At 36.3% G+C, this 21,592-nt stretch overlaps 1 protein-coding gene across 4 annotated transcripts in view; it reads right to left on the bottom strand.

Moving 5' to 3' along the window:
* The window catches only part of LOC145664880 (spermatogenesis-associated protein 20), a 336,902-nt gene that overhangs the window by 293,150 nt on the left and 22,160 nt on the right, over positions 1–21,592 (bottom strand). For 3 of the 4 annotated variants that reach the window (XM_081731928.1, XM_081731931.1, XM_081731932.1), the window contains exons 2-4: positions 20,000–20,140; positions 16,943–17,162; positions 1,832–1,978 (exon numbers count right to left, since the gene is read on the bottom strand). In XM_081731928.1, coding sequence (XP_081588054.1) covers positions 1,832–1,978; positions 16,943–17,162; positions 20,000–20,140 — 508 coding nt within the window. Of the gene's footprint in view, positions 1–1,831; positions 1,979–2,023; positions 2,168–16,942; positions 17,163–19,999; positions 20,141–21,592 lie in introns of all 4 variants that reach the window. The other variant, XM_081731930.1, reaches the window with a different exon arrangement.

The raw sequence follows: 21,592 nt of genomic DNA, 5'->3' as shown, positions 1-21,592 counted from the left end.
GAAGTCAATCGGCAACACCGATGGCGCATTAATGTGTGGGGTGGCATTGTAGAAACTCAGGTCATTGGGCCATGGTTTTTTGCTGGTCATTTAACAGGTGCAATGTTTCGTGATTTCTTGCGACACCATCTACAGCCGCTATTGGAAAACGTACCACTTTATATACGTCAGACGCTGTGGTTTCAAGTAGATGGCTGTCCAGCCCATAATGCTGCCATGTGTAGGGAAGAGCTAAATGTTCTATTTCCGCAACGCTGGATCGGAAGAGGTTCCAATCAACAGTTTCCTCCACGGTCGCCCGACCTTACTTGTATGGACTATTTTTTCTGGGGTCGAATTAAGGATCTTGTGTATGTCATCTGACCAACTACAATTCGCAACATGCAAGACCGCATTATAACCGCATTCCGAACCATCAACGAGGCCGAGTTGGAAGCTGTTGCTCACAATTACGTACAGCGAATAAATCGCTGTATTGTGTTCGGGGACATCACTTTGAACATTTGTGAAAGCCAGGGGGCGTCGACTACACTCCGCAGAAGGTAAGCTGTTTCTTTAGCTCTTTACTCATCTTTCTCCAATGGCTTGATTGCAACGCCTCAGCTTTCTGTCCCCATGTTTTGTTCCATGCTCTGGCAACAGAACATTCGGTTCGTCTTTCTTCATTGCAACCAATAGTTTCTTCTTCCGTTTTGTTATAGCATCGTACATTGTCCCTCATCATAGTTCTCCCCATCCATTGCGCTTCTGTCGCACCCATACGAAAACCACTCTCTTCAAATATTGCGTACGTCATTGGTTCCCTATTTAGAGCTTCATCCTACAGCAGCAAATGTACCTCTGCTTACTGTCGCAGTATGTACCCTTCCCCCGTCGTGGTCTCTTGCTGACGTCATTGTTGTCACCACTTACACGGTGTGATTCCGCGTATGTACAATTGTACGTCCCGTTCGTTTCAAACCAGTATTTACTATTTCCTTTGGTTCCGCATGCAGAAACCCTCGCATCGTCTGACTTTGACCTCGTAATGCGATCGTATTGCTGCCACAGGGGAAGAAATATGCCAACGTGTTTCCTCTCGACGTTTCTTCCATTGTGCGCTTGTTTCAATGGAGGCACAGCCAACTCCTATTTCCATTTCAAATTTTGCAGATGATCCCCGTTGGAGATATTCACGATACGCCACTGGTGTCGCTACTATTTTTATTGCATTCTACACATACGATTTGGTAGTTCAATTGTTTGTTTGACGGCTCTATGTGCATTATTAGTTGAGACAAAGTCCTGCTAGGTAGTAAGATACAAGTCTGCAACAACGCCTCTAGCGGCTAAATGGGAAAGGATATGACAAAGTTTGTCCCCTAAAAGTTGCATGACATTTAATGTCTTTTCGAACGATTCCAACAGTTATTCCACTTTCCATTTCAAATTTTCAAGTTGCCCCCCGTTGGAGGTATTCACGAGACGCCACTGGTCTCGCTACTATTTTTATTGCATTCTACACATATGATTTGGTAATGCAATTTTTTGTTTGAAGGCTCTACGTGCAGTATTAGCTGCGATATAGGCCTGGTACGTTCTTATTGAATCACCCTGTGTATAGATATATAAAAAAACTCGAATTCGACTTCTGCCAGTCAAATGAACGACTTTCATATTTTTCTAAAAATAAAACTTATAAATTACAGTTTCTTACCTGAAATTGGTGTATCCGTATAAAATAAACATTAGGACCAAACAACATATTTATTTACAATTATTTTTAAGCGCAAACTTAACAAGATTAACAATATTAAAGCACAGTACGTAACAACAGATGCGGTTATGATACCTGCGAATTCAAAGCATTAAGTAGCGACTTAAAGCCAGGCTGTCCAAAGTAACGATCATCCGGAGGATAATATGTCCCACCAAACACTGGTCTCAAATCGGGAGTTAGCCAAACACTCATAGGCCACCCTCCGCCTCCACTGGTCGCCTACAAGCAAAAAACACATATCAATCGAACAATATTTTATATTACCTGTTTCATCAATGTCAGCAGAACAGACTTGAATCCTGGTCTTCCCCACTGATCATGAGGAGGGAAATACGTTCCACCGGCGACAGGCTTCAAGTCGGGTGTCATAAAGACACTCATCGGCCAGCCACCTCTTCCGGAAGTCGCCTAGTTAAACAGCAAAGGAAAAGAAGAAAAAGAAAACATTGTTGGTGAAGAGGGTGACGAAAACATGCCAACTAACTACAACATGAATTCGATTTCAGGGTTTACTCTATACTTTTTTTCAAGATAAAGAGGGTGAGGAATTAAAAAATTTTTTGGCAAGCAAATGTGGGGATAGAAAACTATTGGCAAGCAAATGTGGGGATAGAAAACTCTATTGACAAGCAAATGTATGTACTACATATCTCTTTTTGATTTGGGCTGCTTCAAATTTATACTGTTATTAACTAGAGAGGATATTTTAAACTGAAGAATATTTTTGCATAGTAGTGCTTTTAAACGTTAATAACTGTGAGCAGGTAGAAGACGAAGCATTATTACTAGCAGAATACTCGTCCTTCGCATGGGGAGAATACGTTTCATTTTGGACATAAGTACTAATGGGGGTTGAATTTGAATTTAAACGGCATCGAAGGTGTCACTGGTCGTCTCAGCGACCCCGAAAACTATGGATTCGACAGTAATATCGGTCATATTCGATCATTTTTATAGATCTCCCCTCCTCCTCCAGTTACGGGACTGTAAAATTTAAACGGCGTCGGAAGTATCACTATTCATCTCAGTGACCCCGAAAACTATGGTTTCGACACTAATATCAGTCATTCGATCATTTTTATATATCTACTCTCCCTCCTCCCCTAAGTTGCACCGTCAAAATGAAATGTTAAAAACCATCCCAGGCCCAAACCTCATCTATGTGGCCAATTTGATCGAGATAGTTCGGGTGGTCCAAGAGATATTAAGTCACAAACACAGTGACTTTCATTTTTATATGTATAGATAAACCAGAAATTTAAATATTGTACAAATTGCCCGCTGTTTCCCTCTTTAGAAGCAGTATTTTTTTGAAAACTCCTATCTTGGAGGGAGCTCATATGGTTCGGATTTCACGTTCAGTTGTAGGTCCACGTCTTATCTTGCCTCGCTGCTGAACGGGACGCTAAATTAAAAATCAAATCAAATCAAAATGCCTAAACATGTGTTAATTCACTTTTAATTAAAAAGTTTATACATCGAGTTTCCCCACATTCAACCTAAGCGAATCCTCACATTAGGCATTTTTTGAAAAATGAATCAGACATTTGAATACTTCGTTTCCCCCTTGAAGAGCACAATTTTGGAAGTTTATACACCCAATTTTACACCTGTAACAGGGTGTCTACTAAAATTCCAAAATTAAATTTCGTGACTTTTTCGTGACCTTTTCTTTACCAAATCATAAAATTTTCTAACATTTTGAAGACTAAATTTGGGTGCGAATTAGGCCGAATTTTCATCCATGCGATAGAAACTTACTTTGCTTGCGATTTGGTAGCGTCTAAACCCGAACATAGACATTTTTGGTGGTGAATTTTGACGTTTTATAGAACAAAATTTTCCAATCTGTACTTACATTTCTACAGTTAAAAAAAAATCGTGACCCAAAAGCTAAATTTCGTGACTTTTTCGTGACTTTCTTGACCATTTTTCTGATTTCGTGACTTTTTCGTGACATTCGTGACTTTCGTGACCGACAGACACTCTGTGTAACTTAAGATAATCAACACATTGGGCACTTTCTGAATAACGCACGGGAAATTTAAATATTATGGATTTGAGCCTTTCTTCCCTTAGGAAAGGAAGTTTCGACAACCCTGAAAAACGCAGTAATCTTCATTAATGCAAGATGGAAATAATGAAGATTAGTGTACGAAGATCGCATTGAGTAACTCCTAGAAATCAAAAGTAGTTGCGTTTATTCAAATATTAAATATTTATTCAATCATTAAAATATTAAGATGCATACTCACGTACTTGCTATTAGTTACATAATTTTCAAAGTTGTACCCTGGTAGGGGCACTCGGTCGAAAAAGTTAAAACACTTTTTCAAGCCAGCCATCCTGGATGAGGGTTTTCTGGGTTTTCCTCATTCACACCAGGCAAATGCTGGATGGTACCTAATTTATAAGTCCCAGGTCACATCTTTCCTTCTTCAATCTTTTTTTCCTTCCTTTTCCCCGGATAGTGTGCTCGCCGAAGGAAATCATCCCTCATACAAGACGGGTTAACAAGGCCATAGATGCCGAAAGCCCAGAAATCTAAATCCTAAATTTTCAAAGTTGTACGTAAAAGCTAATTTCTTTCCAGATGAAACCGGCCGTATTAGATCACTAGATCCTAACAGACTAAATAAAAATTAGAATTATGCCACGATAAAGAAGAACAATGCTTCTTTCTATACTACGATCTAACTTTTGTTTCAAATAATTTCTGGTTTCTACCATGCGTTTTAAAGTGAAATTTTCAGTAAGAATAAAAATTTTACGTCCTGTAGTTATATGTATTTACTTGGGATAAGAAATAGTGAATATTAATGTACTGAATTCCATATTATTTTAATTTATTACGCATGTATAAATTTGTGTCTTTTTTATACATAAATACTTTGTAATATTTTTAAAATTCCTTCTGTGTCTATGTAATATACTCTAAAGTTAAGAAATTGCATTAAATGACCAAAATTTTTTTTAAAAAAGTTGGAGAGTTGGTTCTTTAAAATCTCCTTTTTTCATCACCATGGCTATGTGAGAAGCTGACCTACAGTTTAACGCGGAATCCGAACCACATAAGCTTCTATTAGCAACAGAAATCAAAGCTGGGTCTTCTGCATCCCACCCACGTTTACTAACATAAAACCACGGCACGGTTCTAAAAGTGAGAAAAAGCTGTTAGCATTAACTCTGATGTAAATCAGTAATGAATATTTCGACTACAAACACAGCTGGAGTGAATGATTAAATAATATTTACGAGAAAACGCCTACAAGGAATTTAGTAGTTATGGTATCATTACGCAAATATTTCCTTGCACACATCATGTAATATTCCTCCGATAGGGCACTCTGACTTTTTATAATGTCAACAAGCCAGATCCCTGACAGAGGCGACTATTAATGTAAAAATACAAAACAGTATCAACATAGAAAAGACGAAAATTAACACATTCACGGAATTGTAATATGCTATTTCTCAATTTATTTTCGAGCTCCTCCGTGGCTAAGCGGTTAGTGTAAGCGCCTTTGGCATGGGAGACCCACGTTCGATTCCCGGCGGGAGCTCATGTGGTTCGGATTCCACGTTAATCAGTAGGTCCACGTCTCATATACCTTGCTGCTGAAAGGGACATTAAAATCAAAATCAACTCATTTCTTCTTTCAGTTTCAATCTACGAATATAATTTACCCTTCGCAGTTAACTACTAGATGGTCTGATCTTATGATCATGTCAGATAATCGTCAAGGTATATAATAACTCAAAAATTAAGAAGATTAAAATGATTCATCTTTCGAATATTTCTCGAGTAATTAGATTATTCAACTGAATCGAATTCACGGTAGTTTTAATATTTTCCCTCATATTGGAAGTTAGAGCATGCTACACAGAAACAAGTACTCTATATAGTAGAGAGCAGTTATAGCTAGCTAGTGGGTTAGTTAAATAAAAACATGGCGTGAAGAGTGCTTTAAAGAAATTAGTGAAAGGGGATTCACTAACAGGAATTAACATCTCAAATTAAGCAACTTTGGGTAATGTAACACCATAAAAGGAAAAATATGCGACACCAAATAGAAAGGTAAGGAAGTCAAGTAATTACATAATCCCCTAATTTCAAAATTAAAGAGAAATTAGCTCTCTTTCACAAAATTGTAGCTTACTGGCTGTCATCTAGTAATCTTCAATGAAATTGTAATTCACATCAATTACTTTAACATCACTTACAGCTATTTATGCATGTAATTTTGCATACTAATAAAAATAATGCATTTTAATTAGTTATTTCTCATTTTCTAAATATATTTACTGTCTTAGTAGAAATTTCAACTATGCGAATCAAAACAATGTTTTCAATTTGTTCAAGTAACTGAATTACAGGAATATTTAGTCATAAAATAAAGAAAAAAATTAAATCTAGCTATGTTCTTGTATCAAAGCGAACTGTGATCTAAGCAAGTAAATGATAACGAAAGAAGTAGTGAAGTGAAAAAAAAAAGGATACCTGAAGATCTCAGTAAATTCTTATTGTCACCCAAACCAACATGTTCTCAAACCGGACTAAAAATTCTTTGCATTATAGGTAAGACACTGTGTATTCCTAGCATGTAGTCATGTCAATATTGAATCTTACACAATACGGGTAAGGTAAGGTAAGGTAAGGTAAGGTAAGGTGTTTAACGTTAAGTTCAGTTTAGATTAGTTAATTTAATGTCTCACGATTACGCTCCGAGGTTAAGGGAAACAGTGATGAGGATAATGAACGAAAAGTGGAATGAAGAACGCGAAAGAAAATGGAACAACTTCGAGAAAACCCACGCACATAGTGTTTACCAACCCCAAAAAATATATATATATATATTTGGCGCGACCTGAGATCGAACCTAGGATCTCACGCACAAGAGGTGAGCGCTGTACTACTAAGCCATCGAGGCTCCCTGAGATATCTAAAATGGCAAAGTGATCCAAATGAAATAAAAATAACCAAGAACATCTATCCAGACAATGAAAGTTATCTGAAAGTTAGACTCAAAATTATATTATTATCTCTCTTCTTTCTAAAACACGCCTTGTAATACTAAAGATGGACTAACAAAAGTAATTCTGGAAACAGTCATTAATCTGACGTCTTGTATTAAAAAAGAAAAAAGGAAGAAAAGAAAAAGAACAAGACGTTTACTTAAGCGTATCGTAGATATTGCTAGTTCAACGCTTTCGGAAAGAGATTTCGTTCCTAAATTAATACAGGTTCATTAAAAAAAAAAAAAAAAAAAAAAAAAAACTACTTAATGCATTGTTAGTATTATTTACTGAAAACGTGATATTATTTTGTTTATTGCGCCTTTAAATACAAGGTGTTTCAAAATAAATATTGGGACTTTAAGGTTTTGTAGTAATTATTACAATTAACTTACAATTATAAATAATACATCAAACGAAAGAGCAACTTAAACAGTTTTGTAAGCACGCATGTCCATGCACTGTTTCCCCTGTCTGCCGTTAGAAAGCGCTAGTAGCAAAAATGACGACTAGTAAGCAGAAAGCTTCTTGTGTTTTACATTTTGCAAAGACTGAATCTGTAGTTACAGTGCAACCGTCTGTGTGGAGAATTTTAAGAAGACCTTATCGTTTGCAGTTGCTACAAGCCTACAGACTACGGTTTACATGCTAACTCTGCAAATGAAACGTTGCTGCATGGCGATGAAGATTTTCTGGATCGTGTCATCTCCAGTGATGAATCTACATTTCACCTAAGTAACGATGTGAACACTCATAATGTTCACATCTGGGGGGTCAGCAAATCCCCACGAGATGGTACAGTTGCAACGAGTTCCCCCTAAATTGAATGTGTTTTGTGACATATCCCGGCGGGAAGTTTATGGGCCTTCCTTGCCTATCGACTCGACGTGTGTCGTGTGACGAATGGCGCTTACATTGAACACTGTATCAAAACATGTTTGAATTGCTCTTTCATTTTGTGTATTGTTTATAATTGTACGTTAAATTAATAAATACTACAAACCCTTAAAACCTCAATATTGATTTTGAAACACCCTGTAGTTTTCGTAAACGGTTTCTTGTAACCTTCCCTAACAGATTAAATCACTCACATGAATACTGAATTACTTTTTCATCGTTGCTCTCTAGATGCAAGCGTTCTAAAATTGAAAACTTGAAAACTGTTCTTTCGTTGTCTTTGTAGAGAAACACGAATATGTACAAAAATCTCTCTACAAACAACAAGTTTCCCGAGAGGTCAATTTTCAGTTTAAACCCTTCACGAAAACTATTAAAGAAACAATAAGGCTTACTTTACATATTTTAACATATTAGCTGGGGAAAGCAACAGTTATGCACTGTAATTGATATTACTTACTACATTCTTCATACCATTTAAAATTAGTACAGCAGTCAGAGTGAAAATATGTTAGTATATTGTTTTGTTTGGCTATCCATGCAGTATAAAGCAACATAATAAAGAAACACAAGAGACTAATATTGTTAACATACAAATTTACACAAGTAACATACAAATTTATTACTAACACAAACAATGTAAATTAATAAATCAAAGTATTGACTACACTACATTTTACTTACTTCTCTAAATTTATCAATAAAATCCATGTTTCTCAATCAAATTAAACACATACAGAAACAAACGAACACAAACTATTCAACAACTATAAGAAAGGAAAAAAAAACTTTTTCTAAAAGCTACTTGTATAATATGTATATCCATATACCTAGTGTTTAGAATAACACAATACAATATATACTACAGCAATAAATAAAGAAATTCAAGAAATTACTAAAGATAATACAAAAAAAATTACATGCTACATGATGAAAGAATACAAATCAAGTTACCAATATTTAAGCTAAAACATCACATACTACAATATTTAAACAATATAAGGAGTTAAGCAAAAGAAAATTGTTATAGCTTTAATACAAACATTAAATCAAAAAGCTACATATACATATCTTATACAAAACTGACAAGTAATTATTAGTGCTACATTAAACAAAACAGAAAAAAAGTATTATATTGTTGATAGCCCTATTATACAAAATGAGAAACAGCTACTGCTTATAAGAAACAAAACAATGTAGGTGCTGTGATATTCAGTGGCGTAGCGTACACAAGAAGGATGGTTAAGGTTTTATAACCCCCCTCCCTTAGCAAGATGATATGGAAAAATAAATATTACATTAGCATATATATATATATATATATATATATATATATATATATATATATATATATTAAGACACTATATTAAGATATACAGGGTGTTTCTAAACAACACCGACAACGTTTGGGAGGTGATTCCTGACACTGAGATAGGACAAAACGTATAAACCAACCTGGCTGAAGAAATATGTCATTTGGGAGTTATAGGCTACCAAAAACATGGAAAAATTACCTTTAAAGGTTCATAGTTTCATATTAAGGGACCTACCGTAGTACGGTCAAAACTTCACTTAGGAACTAGTATATCCCCTATTCAAATATCCATGATTCAGAATCCTGCGGTACTTCACCAACAATTTTTATACAGGTAGTTGGTGAGTACTTCAAATTATATGTCCGTAGCCGAACTCTATCTATTAAAATTGTTGTGTGATTACCGCAGGATTCTGAAACATGTACTTTTGGATAGCGCACATATTAGTTCCTAAGTGAAGTCTTGACCCGACTACGGTAGTTCCCATAGTACTGGAGCTATGGACCTTTAAAGTTCATTTTTTTTTTTTCATGTTTTCGGCAGCCTATAACTCCGAAATGACGGATTTCTGCACCGGACGTGGAGGTTGGTCTATACTTTTTATCTTATCTTGCTTACAGGAATCACCTCCCAAACGTTGTCGGTGTTGTTTTGAAAGATCCTATATATGTAAAAACACTCATTTTTGTCCTAAAAGGGAATTAATTTGAATGCCAAACCTCCCTAGACGTATTTTCCCGTTTTTCTTGAAATGATCAGTAATTTATTAATATTTTGATTGTACTGATTTCTAGAACTTCAGCATTACTAAACCCGGCTGACCACGGCCATGGCCGGTCCCAAGCCTGTGTTGTCAAAGGAGGAGTAATCCCCACCTGCTACGGCCGAGCCCGTCCAGCATTCCGGGTTTCATGCTAGGGAGGGGGAGATAGGACCAACAGGAAATGCGATAACTCGTAGTCTTGTATGGCCTGTAGTCGGAAACTGCTGTCTGGCATTGAAACTGCCACTATGACAGTAGTCAGCGCCAAAGTTACGTGTGTATGTTCGTGCGCCGAGGTATTGTTCACAGGTCGAGACAAAATTTGTTCGGACACTGTGTTCGTAGACCGATTTGTTCGTGGCCCAAGATACCACTGCATTTAGTATTCTGGCTTGGCGTTCGCCCAAATACGTAAAATCAACTATGTTTTTATATTAATATTTCTATGATTTTTATTTATTTATTTATTTATTTATTTATTTATTATTATTATTATTATTATTATTATTATTATTATTATTATTATTATTATTATTATTATTATTATTATTATTATTATTATTATTATTATTATTATTGATATGTTCTTGCTTTGATACTTTCAGTCACAGTGATTACCGGTAATTACAGCTATTTATACCCCTTAATGTAAATTAACGCATTAAATGTTTTGTTAAGTAAACTACATAAAAATGCATCATTTCTGCCATTTTTAAAAATTTATTTTATCATTTTGCTAGACATTTTTGGTGTTTTAATTTATCGTAACTGCCGATCTTTAGTGATGAGAAATCAACACACTATGTCTGAAGACTAATATTTCTGGCTTTTTTGATCAAGAGTCTGCACGATGCCGAAGTCAACACTAAGAAGAAATGCTGAGTTTAAACCGGGAATCAAAGCGTACAAACTGTTAGGTTACGCAAAACCAATACGAGTAGAAACACATTGTGCATGATATATTTTATACGTGTAGTGGTGTAGAACAAAAACCAAAACCTAACTGACTCAAATTCAAATAAAATTAACCTAAGTAGAAATACAAGTTTTTGAAATGAAAATGAAATGAAATCTTTGAGTTTTACGTCCCACGGTTATGCCGGTTAGGCTAAAGGAGACGGTGATGATGAGTAATGAATGAAATGGTGGAATGAAGAAAGTGGGAGGAAACGGGAGATCCCCGAGAAAACCCACGCACACGGTGTTTGTCCACCACAAAGATCACTTGGCGAGGGCTGGGATCGAACCCGCGACCTCAAGCACCAGAGGTGAACGCTCTACCACTGAGCCACCACGGCCCCAACAAGTTTTTGAAAAAAGAAAAAAAAAGACTAAGTCAAAACACGAGAATACGAACATTAAAATACATTACATTTAAGAAGTACATTTTAAAGAAGGTAAAAGTACGTATCACAGAAAAGCAATATCAACAAAGAATCAAAGTCTAAAAGTCAATTATTATTATTACTAGCGTCAATTATGCACTTCGCTGGGTTAAAATGAGAAAAAATAGTACTATTACTGAAGCGGGGCCGAATTTGGATTTAAACTGCTTCGGAAATGTCACTGTTCATCTCAGCGACTCCGAAAACTATGGATTTGGCACTAATATCGGTCATTTTCGATCATTTTTATTTCCCTCCCCACAATCCCTAAGTTGCACCGTCAAAATGAAATGATGGAAACCATCCCAAGCCCGAACCTCACCTATGTTGAAAATTTGATCGAGATCGGTCGTGTGGTTCAAGAGTTATTAAGTCACAAATATAGCCACTTTCATTTTAATTTATATAGAAGATAGATTATCAGAGAAAAGAAAATTGAACCTTTTGTACAAGATCTCGGGAACACTCACTGATCTTCACTAAAATCTGTATTTCTATTTTACACTCGTTCTGAGTATCTTTAATTCGAGTATCCTTATATTTATAGGCACTAAATAATGGTCTATAAATAGTGCCTACTTAAGGGCACTAAATAGTCACTAATCAAGTATTTATAGGCACAAAAAATTGGTCTTCTCGAAGAACAAGAACTACTCGTTTTAGTAATGAACCTTTTTGGATAAAATGTATTCTTCAAAAACTTCAAAAAATGTGTGGGTGGGTGTTCAAACCGAAGGTACTTTCTGACTCATTTTCCTAGCGGAGATAGACTTATCTATTAAGTCAGAAAAATCAAGGTAAAATGACCAGATCTTTTTCCTTTAGGTTATATAACTAATCATATACAAAACTAACAAACAGAAGGAAATTATTATCCTCATAGTATCTAGAATAAACCCTGAAAATACAAAAGAATATAACAAAACGTACAATCTACCATGCAAATACGAGGGAAATTCAAATGAAAGCCTTAAAAGTGTGATAAAATTCCTAAAAGTTGTACAATTGATCTGTAACTTGACATAAGTTACCGTAGTTGAAAGAATAACCGGCAGGTGACAGCATCAGTACAAAGATTGCAATATCACTTACTATACGCACCGCGTTAGGGCAGCGATTTGTGAAGTGTTTTTTTGGATAGTGAGCGTGTTAAAACCAACTGAAGTTCTTTGTAAGACGAAAGCGCAGTACGGTTATTCTTGTGTGTCCCTGCAGTGTCTACGACAGTTGTAGAAAGTATAAAAGCGACCTAACTTCTGTGGAAGACGCCCCGTGATCTGGCTAGGCACATCGAATAATGACAAAGGGAACAGCCACTATTTTGGATATATGTGTGTGTTGGTTCAGCATATACTACTGTACATAATGTACTGCGATTCAATGAAAGGTCTGCGAGACGGATGCAAGTCAACTGACTGCCAAATTCAGAGACCAGCATACCTGTGAGAAGCTGTCGTTTTCAGGCAGATGATTACGAATTTTTGGGCTGTATTGTTACAGGAGATGAAACCTGGGTCTCCTATCAACCATCAAGCTGAAACAAAGGAAAAGGCGCGGAATAGTGCCGCAGTTCGTCGCCAAAATAAAAAATAAAAAAAAATACATTCAACAATCAGCAGGAAGTCATGCTTTCTCTCTTCTAGAATAAAAATGGGTAAATTTTGGAATATTACATAAAAAAGGGAGAAAAGTGACCAATCCTTCGTACGCAGATCTGCTACAAAACCACTTTCGCCCTCCCATGAGGAATAAATGACAGGACTGCTTCAGGTATGTAATTGCTTCATGACAATACCCGACCTCATACTTCAGGATATCAAATTTGAATGTCTCTCACACACCCTATGATTTTCCAGATCTCGCTAGAGTGAATTTATGTTTCCGGACCATTCAAAGAGGTGATGGGAGGCAAGCATTTCCAAGGCGATGAAGAGGTGAACGAGTGGCTACTGTTACAACCAAATAGTTTACTAATGAGATATCCACGCACTTCCAAAGCGCTGAAGTACGCACAATGCATATTCTGGGGACTAATGTTTAGGTATGTTTAATTTTTCTGTAATATATATATATATATATATAATAAAAAATAAGGTCTTCATTTGAATCACCCTCGTAGAATATTTAACCTTTATGAATGGACTATTGTAACTTTCTCTATTATTTATTTTCTTTCTATGTTTTACATCATAATAGGTAATAAATTGTTACCGTATTAAATTTTGCACCTTCTTGAATTCAGATCAGTAAAAACTGACGATCTGCTAATTACAAGCGAGCCAAGACGCAACTTTATACAATTACTTTACCGTTTCCCAGTATACGCATATTTTTACTGAATGTAGACCCTCATACCATATTGATTTACTACAGTACATGATACTTATTTCGAGAATGTTACATTATTATTATTATTATTAGTAGTAGTAGTAGTAGTAGTAGTAGTAGTAGTAGTAGTAGTAGTAGTAGTAGTAGTAGTAGTACTACTACTACTACTACTACTACTACTACTACTACTACTACTACTATTTGTTTCTATAGGAGTAGACTTAACCCACGTTACTTCTTGTAGACAAGTTTAAAAAGCTAGTCATAAAGAATGATCAATTTTCAGTACAACGAACATACAGGGTCGTATCCAGAAGTAGTAAGACATTTTTTTTTTAAATTGTCGAACATTTTGGTACATCAACTTCATACTCTTCAAAATAGGTCCTTTGGGGATTCACAGACTTCTGGTAGCGAGCCTTCCAGGTCGCGAAGGCCTTCTGGAAGTCGTCCTCCGGGATGTCGTTGAGCGCCCTCGTCGTCGCCGCTTGGACCGCTTCCACCGAGTCGAAACGATGCCCCTTGAGCTGCCTCTTGATACAGGGGAACAGGAAGAAGTCCGGCGGTGCCACATCAGGGCTGTAGGGAGGGTGAGGCAACGTGGAAACGCCGAATTTGGTCAGGAGATCCCTCACAATCCACGCGCCGTGGCACGGCGCGTTGACATGGTGGAGCTTCCATTTCCCCACCAGGACTGGTCGCACGCGTGTGATCCGATTTCGCAGACGTGTGAGCACTTCCACGTAAGATCTTGCATTTACACTCTGTCCAGGCGGTACAAACTCCTTATGGACAATGCCACGACGGTCAAAAAATGCAATCAACATCGATTTCACTTTCGATTTCGACATTCTGGCCTTCTTTTACGGGGTGATTCTGCGGCTCATGGTATCTTCCTTGTAGGCCTGCGTAAGCATGTCCTTGGTTTCGGTCGCTGATTTTCTCAGTTTGACGCAAAACTTGATGGCGTACCGCTGCTCCAAATTTCGCTCCATCGCAACTGACGACGAGGCGTCACAACAGGAGGTCACTAACACAATGGTCCACACTCAACTAACGCACGCAGGCGACTGCCGCCGGTCGACACCTGTTCCAAACATCCGGCCTTGCAGACCCCCTACATTGCTCCGCGCGCGCGGAAAAAAATCAGTCCTACTACTTCTGGATACGTCCCTGTAGTTTCTTCTAAATACAGGGTGTATCAAAAAGGACTTTACAACTTTGAAACCTCATATTGATTTATTTATTTAGCTTACAGACATGGTTTTGCTGTCATTTTGTAGCAAAATACATATTTTTTTTTTAAAACTTATACCTAAAGAGGTTCAATATGGCTTCCAATGGTGATGCGGCACACATCCCATCTGAAGTCGATTTCCTGCCAAACCCGCTGTAGCATGTCAGTTCTGTCTTTAAATTCTTGCACCATTTGTAATTTGTATGGTTTAAGATGCAACTGTTTTCTCAATTCAAGCCAAACTGTCATGTGTGGGACACTCAGCTGTCAAGTGGGACACCCAGCTGTCGAGCTAGAGACTTGCACGGGCCGGACTTGGGCGGGCCGACTCTGCTATTTCTTTGGGCCGGGCCGGGCTTGGACGGGCCGAAACTGATTTCTCTTCAGGTCGGGCCGCGCTGGGGGCCGATTAATTGCAATTCTTTAACAATTATTGACTTTCGTTAAACGATAATTAGAATAAAGGTAAACATTGAAGAAGTTTGCCCGTGAAAAATGTTACAAAATGAACCTTTAAAATTTATCGGGCCCGGCCCGGGCTTGGGCCAATAAATTTTAAAAACTTATCGGACCGGACCGGGCTCGGGCCGAAAATCTCCAAAACTTTTCAGACGTACGGGGACGACCTGAAGATTTGTTGTATCTTACTGAACATTCAGTTTCAATAAAACACTTATGCCACTGGTAAATAGTAGGCCTACTGGGAGGATCTTTACCATATTTTGTACGAAAATTACGTTGCACATTGTCGCAGACTTGAATTCTACAAACTAAAGCACGCTCGGGACCAGTAAAGGCAGCCATCTTTGCTGCAACTGCCACTAGCGCTTGCGGTGGTTTGTTTCTGAACTAGTATACTGTGTGAGTCAAACCTTGATGTATTTAGCTACAAAATGACACCAAAAACCATGTCTGTAAGATAAATTAATATCAATATGAGTTTTCAAATTTGTAAAGTCCTTTTTGATACACCCTGTATAACGAAAATGAGTGACGTATTACGGTTCTTGTGAAACTCGAAAATTTTCCCCAAAACGCAACGTGCTTTTGGAGTTTAGATGAAAAGGCCACTACAATACATTGAAACGCTTCACTTCATATTTTGATTCTAATATATACAAAAATATCACTTTGAAATTTCGATTTAAAAAAAAAAAAATAAAAATCACGAAACAGAGATATAAAGGGTGGAAAGGGAATTTTTGACGTGGATTTGAGAATATTGATCCATATATTTAATACTTTTTTAAAAAATTAAATTTTGCTATTTTACTTTTAATTAAAAAAAAAAAAACGTTTATAACGGAATTCATTAAAAAGAAAAATACCCAATATTAAGCCCCCAATAGACATATATAGAAACTACAGTCACTGAAATGCGCCTAAGACGAAAGATGAGCAAGGGTAAACCACGCAAGATTATCAACAATCACCGATTCGGTCGCTTCATCCATGAGATTTCGGCAAGTTCGGGCACACTAAGTAACAGTAATAAAATTGAGACATGACAGAGTTATAAAACCCTAACCTGGTAAGAAAACGAATAAATCGCGATGGTCGATAATGTTTCATTAGAAACTGTGACCCCAGATTTTTACTTGGTATCAAGAAATAACACCGTTTTCCAAGTTCTGTTTGCACTTGAATTCTATGGGTGAGCTGAAGAATGTACGACGCTACCGTGCCCATGTATCTATGTTTATAAAAAAATACACACTTTTGTCCTGAACAAGAAGTTACTAAGAGGGTACAACATTGTATTATATTTAATAAATTGAAGAAATAACCTATTTTACTGTATATCACACCAACTCTTGTATAGGTGTGAATTTAATGATTTACAAAGAATGAAAGAATGCACGACTTGCCAGAGAGTCCAACTCGGATCTACAGCTTACCATGCCGATGCGTTAATCACTACTTTACTGCGTCCTCTTCATAAACAAAAATACATTCTTCCGCTCGTGATGTAGGTGTTTATTCCTCAGATCACAAGGAACCCTGCCATGTAAACACTAGGTTGTCGTAGTCTGAGAGTCTGAACACCGACATCAAGACCGAAAAAAAAAAATATCCGGTTATTCAGGGAGCGGATTGGCCAAAGCTGTGGTTAACACATTGACAAAATAAGCCGGAGACTTGGGTTCGAATCTCGTTCCAGTCGACCACATATTCTTCCTTGCATAACATTGTATTATGTTTAAAAACTACAACTATAATCAGCCTTATTAACTGCCGAACCTGGATAAAAGTCATATAGATTTTATCAACGTCGGGTCTCTCCTCTCGATCCACTTTAATGTTGACAAAATTTTCGTTCATAAGTTTGGCTATTTCTTCATTCTCGAAAGACTCTCTCTCCATAACATGGCACCAATGACAGGTTGAATATCCAACGGATAGGAAGATCAACTTATTTTCTTTCTTTGCTCTTTCGAATGCTTCTTCACACCAAGGATACCTGAAACAAAGTACACTATCAACATCAAGAGCACTTTTAATAGTACATTGAGAATAGGGGCATTCCCCGTCGAAGAGATCAATTCCAAAGATGGTCCCAGCTCAACCATTTCCAAAGTTAATGAAATTTTGTGGGAAGGTTCTACGAGGTGCATATCAAAAGTATGTGTCCTTTTGTACTAAAGTTCACATTTTATGTCATTTCAGGAAAGCAACTGCGGTGTCGGAGACCATCTTTCGTCGCTAAGCAGAGCATCTTTTATTTACCAGATGGCAGCAGCTTTATCACAGTGCCTAAACGCGTAAGACGTATTTCTGATACTGCCCAGGGACATGGAATTTTCGGTTGAAAAGGAACGGATAATTGTGAAATTCCTCACCGCAGCTGGACGTTGTGCAGCCGATATTTATCGCCAATTGGAGGGAATATGTGATGATAGTGCTCTTGCATAAAACTGTTAGGAGGTGGGTGCGTGAATTCTTTTTCCTTCCCAGCCCATGGTCCTACTTGCTGCTTCCATTGGCCAGCTGTACAAGATACTTGTTGGATTCAAGAGCAATATATATATATATATATATATATATATATATATATATATATATATATATATATATATATATATATATATATATATATATATATATATGATCTTAGACGCACCATCATCATTATCAGGAAGACAATACATTTAACCAGAACGTGTCTTAGACAGGATTACAGTGCTATTTAGCCAAAAATGGAACTAGTTATTCAGTATAATGCACGTCTTTGCAAATTAACTATGTGTCTTTCTATTAATTTTCATGTTATGTTTACCCTTTAAATTGATATGCATATTTGTTCGTTACGCATGTTCAGCATAAAACAAATAATTTTCGATGACCTTGCATCGCCCTGTACTCAATGAGCACATAAGCTTAAATTATACAAATTTTTACCACGAATCACAAGTACTATTTTGCCAAACGTGAATATATATATTCCTTACGATCTACTTCTAAAATTAAACCATATAGCTCCTAAAGTTTGAAGGATACCCTTTCCAGCTATGACAAGAAAAATAAGATTGGAGATCTTGCCCCACAAAGGTACCCAAAACTTTGCATCTACGAGATTTTGACCAACTTTGCAAGTGCATATCTTTGGATCTAGCTGGATAATGCCAAATGAATTTAATTTACACATGGACATCATAGGTGGGGATCATGCCTTCAAAAGTTTTGATTGAATTGCGAAACGTTGAGTAAATTTTGTCCTTTTGTACGTGAAGCAAAAGTGAGTCGCCTCTCTCTCTCTCTCTCTCTCTCTGAAAGAACATACACGTGCAACCAAAACAGATATTCAACTGGCATATTGGCACATAACCAAAGACAATATTGAACCTTCCCACTGAATTTCATCAATTTTTGAAAATAGTTGAGCTGGAACTCCTGGTAACCTTGACGTGGACTACCCAATAAAATAGCAACAAAATTAATGTTAACACTACCAGAAACTGAAGTTTTTAAGTTGAAGAAAGGGAATGTATCGCATTATCCTTCACATTTCAACCCCAAGCACAAGAGATAATTCTTGAGTTTTCGAGCAAATACATGCCCATGTTTAATTAACATCAGAAAATTTTACGAAAATATTAGAGCTTTTGTTTTCAAGGTCAGAAGTGCTGAATTTTCCCCTTATCCTTCAACGATTTCAATCCTAAGCAATAGGTCTGATAAGTTAAAATTAGGACTAATAATAATACAACTGTGCTTTCTAAAACCTCCAATATTTGTCTTACAGCACTGCTATAAAAGACAACCCAAACAGTATTAGGATATTGCTATTACCCTCTCACAATAATGAGTTACTTCAGGTAAGATGTGGCACTTCATCATGCGTGGATGGTCTTGAACTCTTCCGAGTCTCCGCAGCTACCTCCCTGGGGTTGATCAGGACCAGTGCCGAGTCAACCCCAAAGAAAGGTGCTCTACCTGTCCCGACTCCCTTGACCATTATATCTTGATCAGTATACTTATATTTTCAAACAAGCAGTATTAATAGAAGAAAATACATATTAGTACATATTAATACTCGGTAGTTTCTTAACAAATAATTGAAAGCAGAATATTTTATAATAATACATCTGGAGAATGTATGATAAGCAATATATTTAAATTTTACATCCTCTATCTTTTTTGTACTAATGTTCATTCTTAGAAGACCATAAAGACAGATATAAAGAACCACAGTTTGAGAAACGCTGCGTTATACGAAATATATGACTCTAATTGTCCAGCTGCATTCTCTTTGCTCACCCAGCAAGTTATGTAACGGCATCAGTCAGTAAACTTAAAAACCTGCACCTACACGCACCAAAAGCAAGCGCCCTATCCATGAAGATATCTCCTTGAAGTTTAACTTTGCTTAAGTCTTTGTTCGGTGTCCTGCTGGCTCAGTGGTAGAGCGCGCTCACCTCTCGTGCGTGAGATTCCCGGTTCGGTCCCAGCTCATACTAAGTGGACTTTGTGGTGGACAAACACCGCGCAGGAGACTTTTCTCGGGGTTCTCCCGTTTCCTCTCACTTTCTTCATTCCACCATTATCGCATATCTCATTACTACCGTCTCCCTCAGCCTTGATGCATAATCGTAGAAAGTTTCACTTAAAAAAAAAGCTTGGCAACAATGTTACATGTTTTGAGCCCAACTTCGTTATTGACTGATATGTAAGCTTTGATTAATCTGCTGTTACTTGCTCCATTTCTAAGTATGGTATTCTAAACTAAGAACATCTATTAGTGACAGGTGTTACTATATAAACATATTTCGCACCTTTATTTGTATTTAAAATCCTTACCAATCGACAGGATTTGTTGCATGTTGCAATAGATATGGTGATTTCTCATACGCTAAACGATTCTGTCGCCTCGCTTCGGAAGTCTCCCCACCAGCCGCCATCATCCGATAATGACTGAAATTCTCCCAAAACGATCTCCACCTGAAATGTACCAATTTTACTTTTATTATACCTTGAATATATACAATTCTTTGTCTTTTACTGTCAATTTCATTTTTAATAAACTTTTAATATATAAAATTCTTTGTCTTTTACTGTCAATTTCATTTTTAATAAACCTTCAATATATAAAATAAATTGTCTTTTACAGTCAATTTTAATTATAATAAACCTTTGATATATAAAATTCTTTGTCTTTTACTGTCAATTTCATTTTTAATAAACTTTTAATATATAAAATTCTTTGTCTTTTACTGTCAATTTCATTTTTAATAAACTTTTAATATATAAAATTCTTTGTCTTTTACTGTCAATTTCATTTTTAATAAACCTTCAATATATAAAATGAATTGTCTTTTACAGTCAATTTTAATTATAATAAACCTTTGATATATAAAATTCTTTGTCTTTTACTGTCAATTTCATTTTTAATAAACTTTTAATATATAAAATTCTTTGTCTTTTATTGTCAATTTCAATTATAATAAACCTTTAATATATAAAATTCTTTGTCTTTACTGTTAATTTCATTTTAATAAACTTCTAATATATAAAATTCTTTGTCTTTTACTGTGTATCTTCAAAAATACTACAATTTAAAAAAAAATTAACCAAATAAATTCTTAATACATACAAAAATGTTATTAACAACACTATCCATGGCTTTGGGTTGGATATTGTAACAAAAGAAACACTGACCAAAGCTTCAACACATACTGTATTTTAAACTATATACTGTGTTACGCTTTCGGATATCTAACATATCCTTCATCACACACTATCTGATATTGTTCAAAATAGTTTTTAACAACGTTTCTCATTTGTTCAATAATCTACACATGTAGAGACTTTTGCAGTGAGTTAATACCATTGTCAATTACATTTGCATAACGTTTTCTTTTGTTTAATTCATTGTATGAAAGGACAATGAATAACAAGTTATGCTTTTTTGAGTTTGTGTGTGTTCAGTATAAATAAACATGTATATTCACAGTGGCGGATCCAAGGGGGGCTATAGGGGCTATAACCCCCCCTTGACGCTCAGGTTTACACTGGATAAAATGGGCTTCAATCCAGCTTTACACTGGATAAAACGGCGAACTATGGTTTAGCCCCTCCCTTGATCATATCCTGGATCCGCCACTGTATATACATATATCATAATTATGTGCTTTCGTCCATCAACCAACAAGAACCAAAAACAAAAACACCATTACACAGAACTGGAAAGGTGTACATATATAAATGTGTTTGCTTAACACAAAAACTAGATACATTTTTAATGAAATTTCATCGACGTTTCCATTGTCATCTAAGAAAATTTATAGGACAAATATTATTACGCTTATATACGAAAACCTGACCAAAGCGTAAAGGCCGAAGCAAAGTGACAGAAGTACTGAATAATAATTTGAATATGCAAAATATGAGTAG

The sequence above is a fragment of the Thermobia domestica genome, chromosome 11 (genome assembly GCF_964235325.1).
Source record: "Thermobia domestica chromosome 11, izTheDome1.hap1.1, whole genome shotgun sequence".
Taxonomy (NCBI): domain Eukaryota; kingdom Metazoa; phylum Arthropoda; class Insecta; order Zygentoma; family Lepismatidae; genus Thermobia; species Thermobia domestica.
This window is presented reverse-complemented; position numbering and strand designations above follow the sequence as displayed.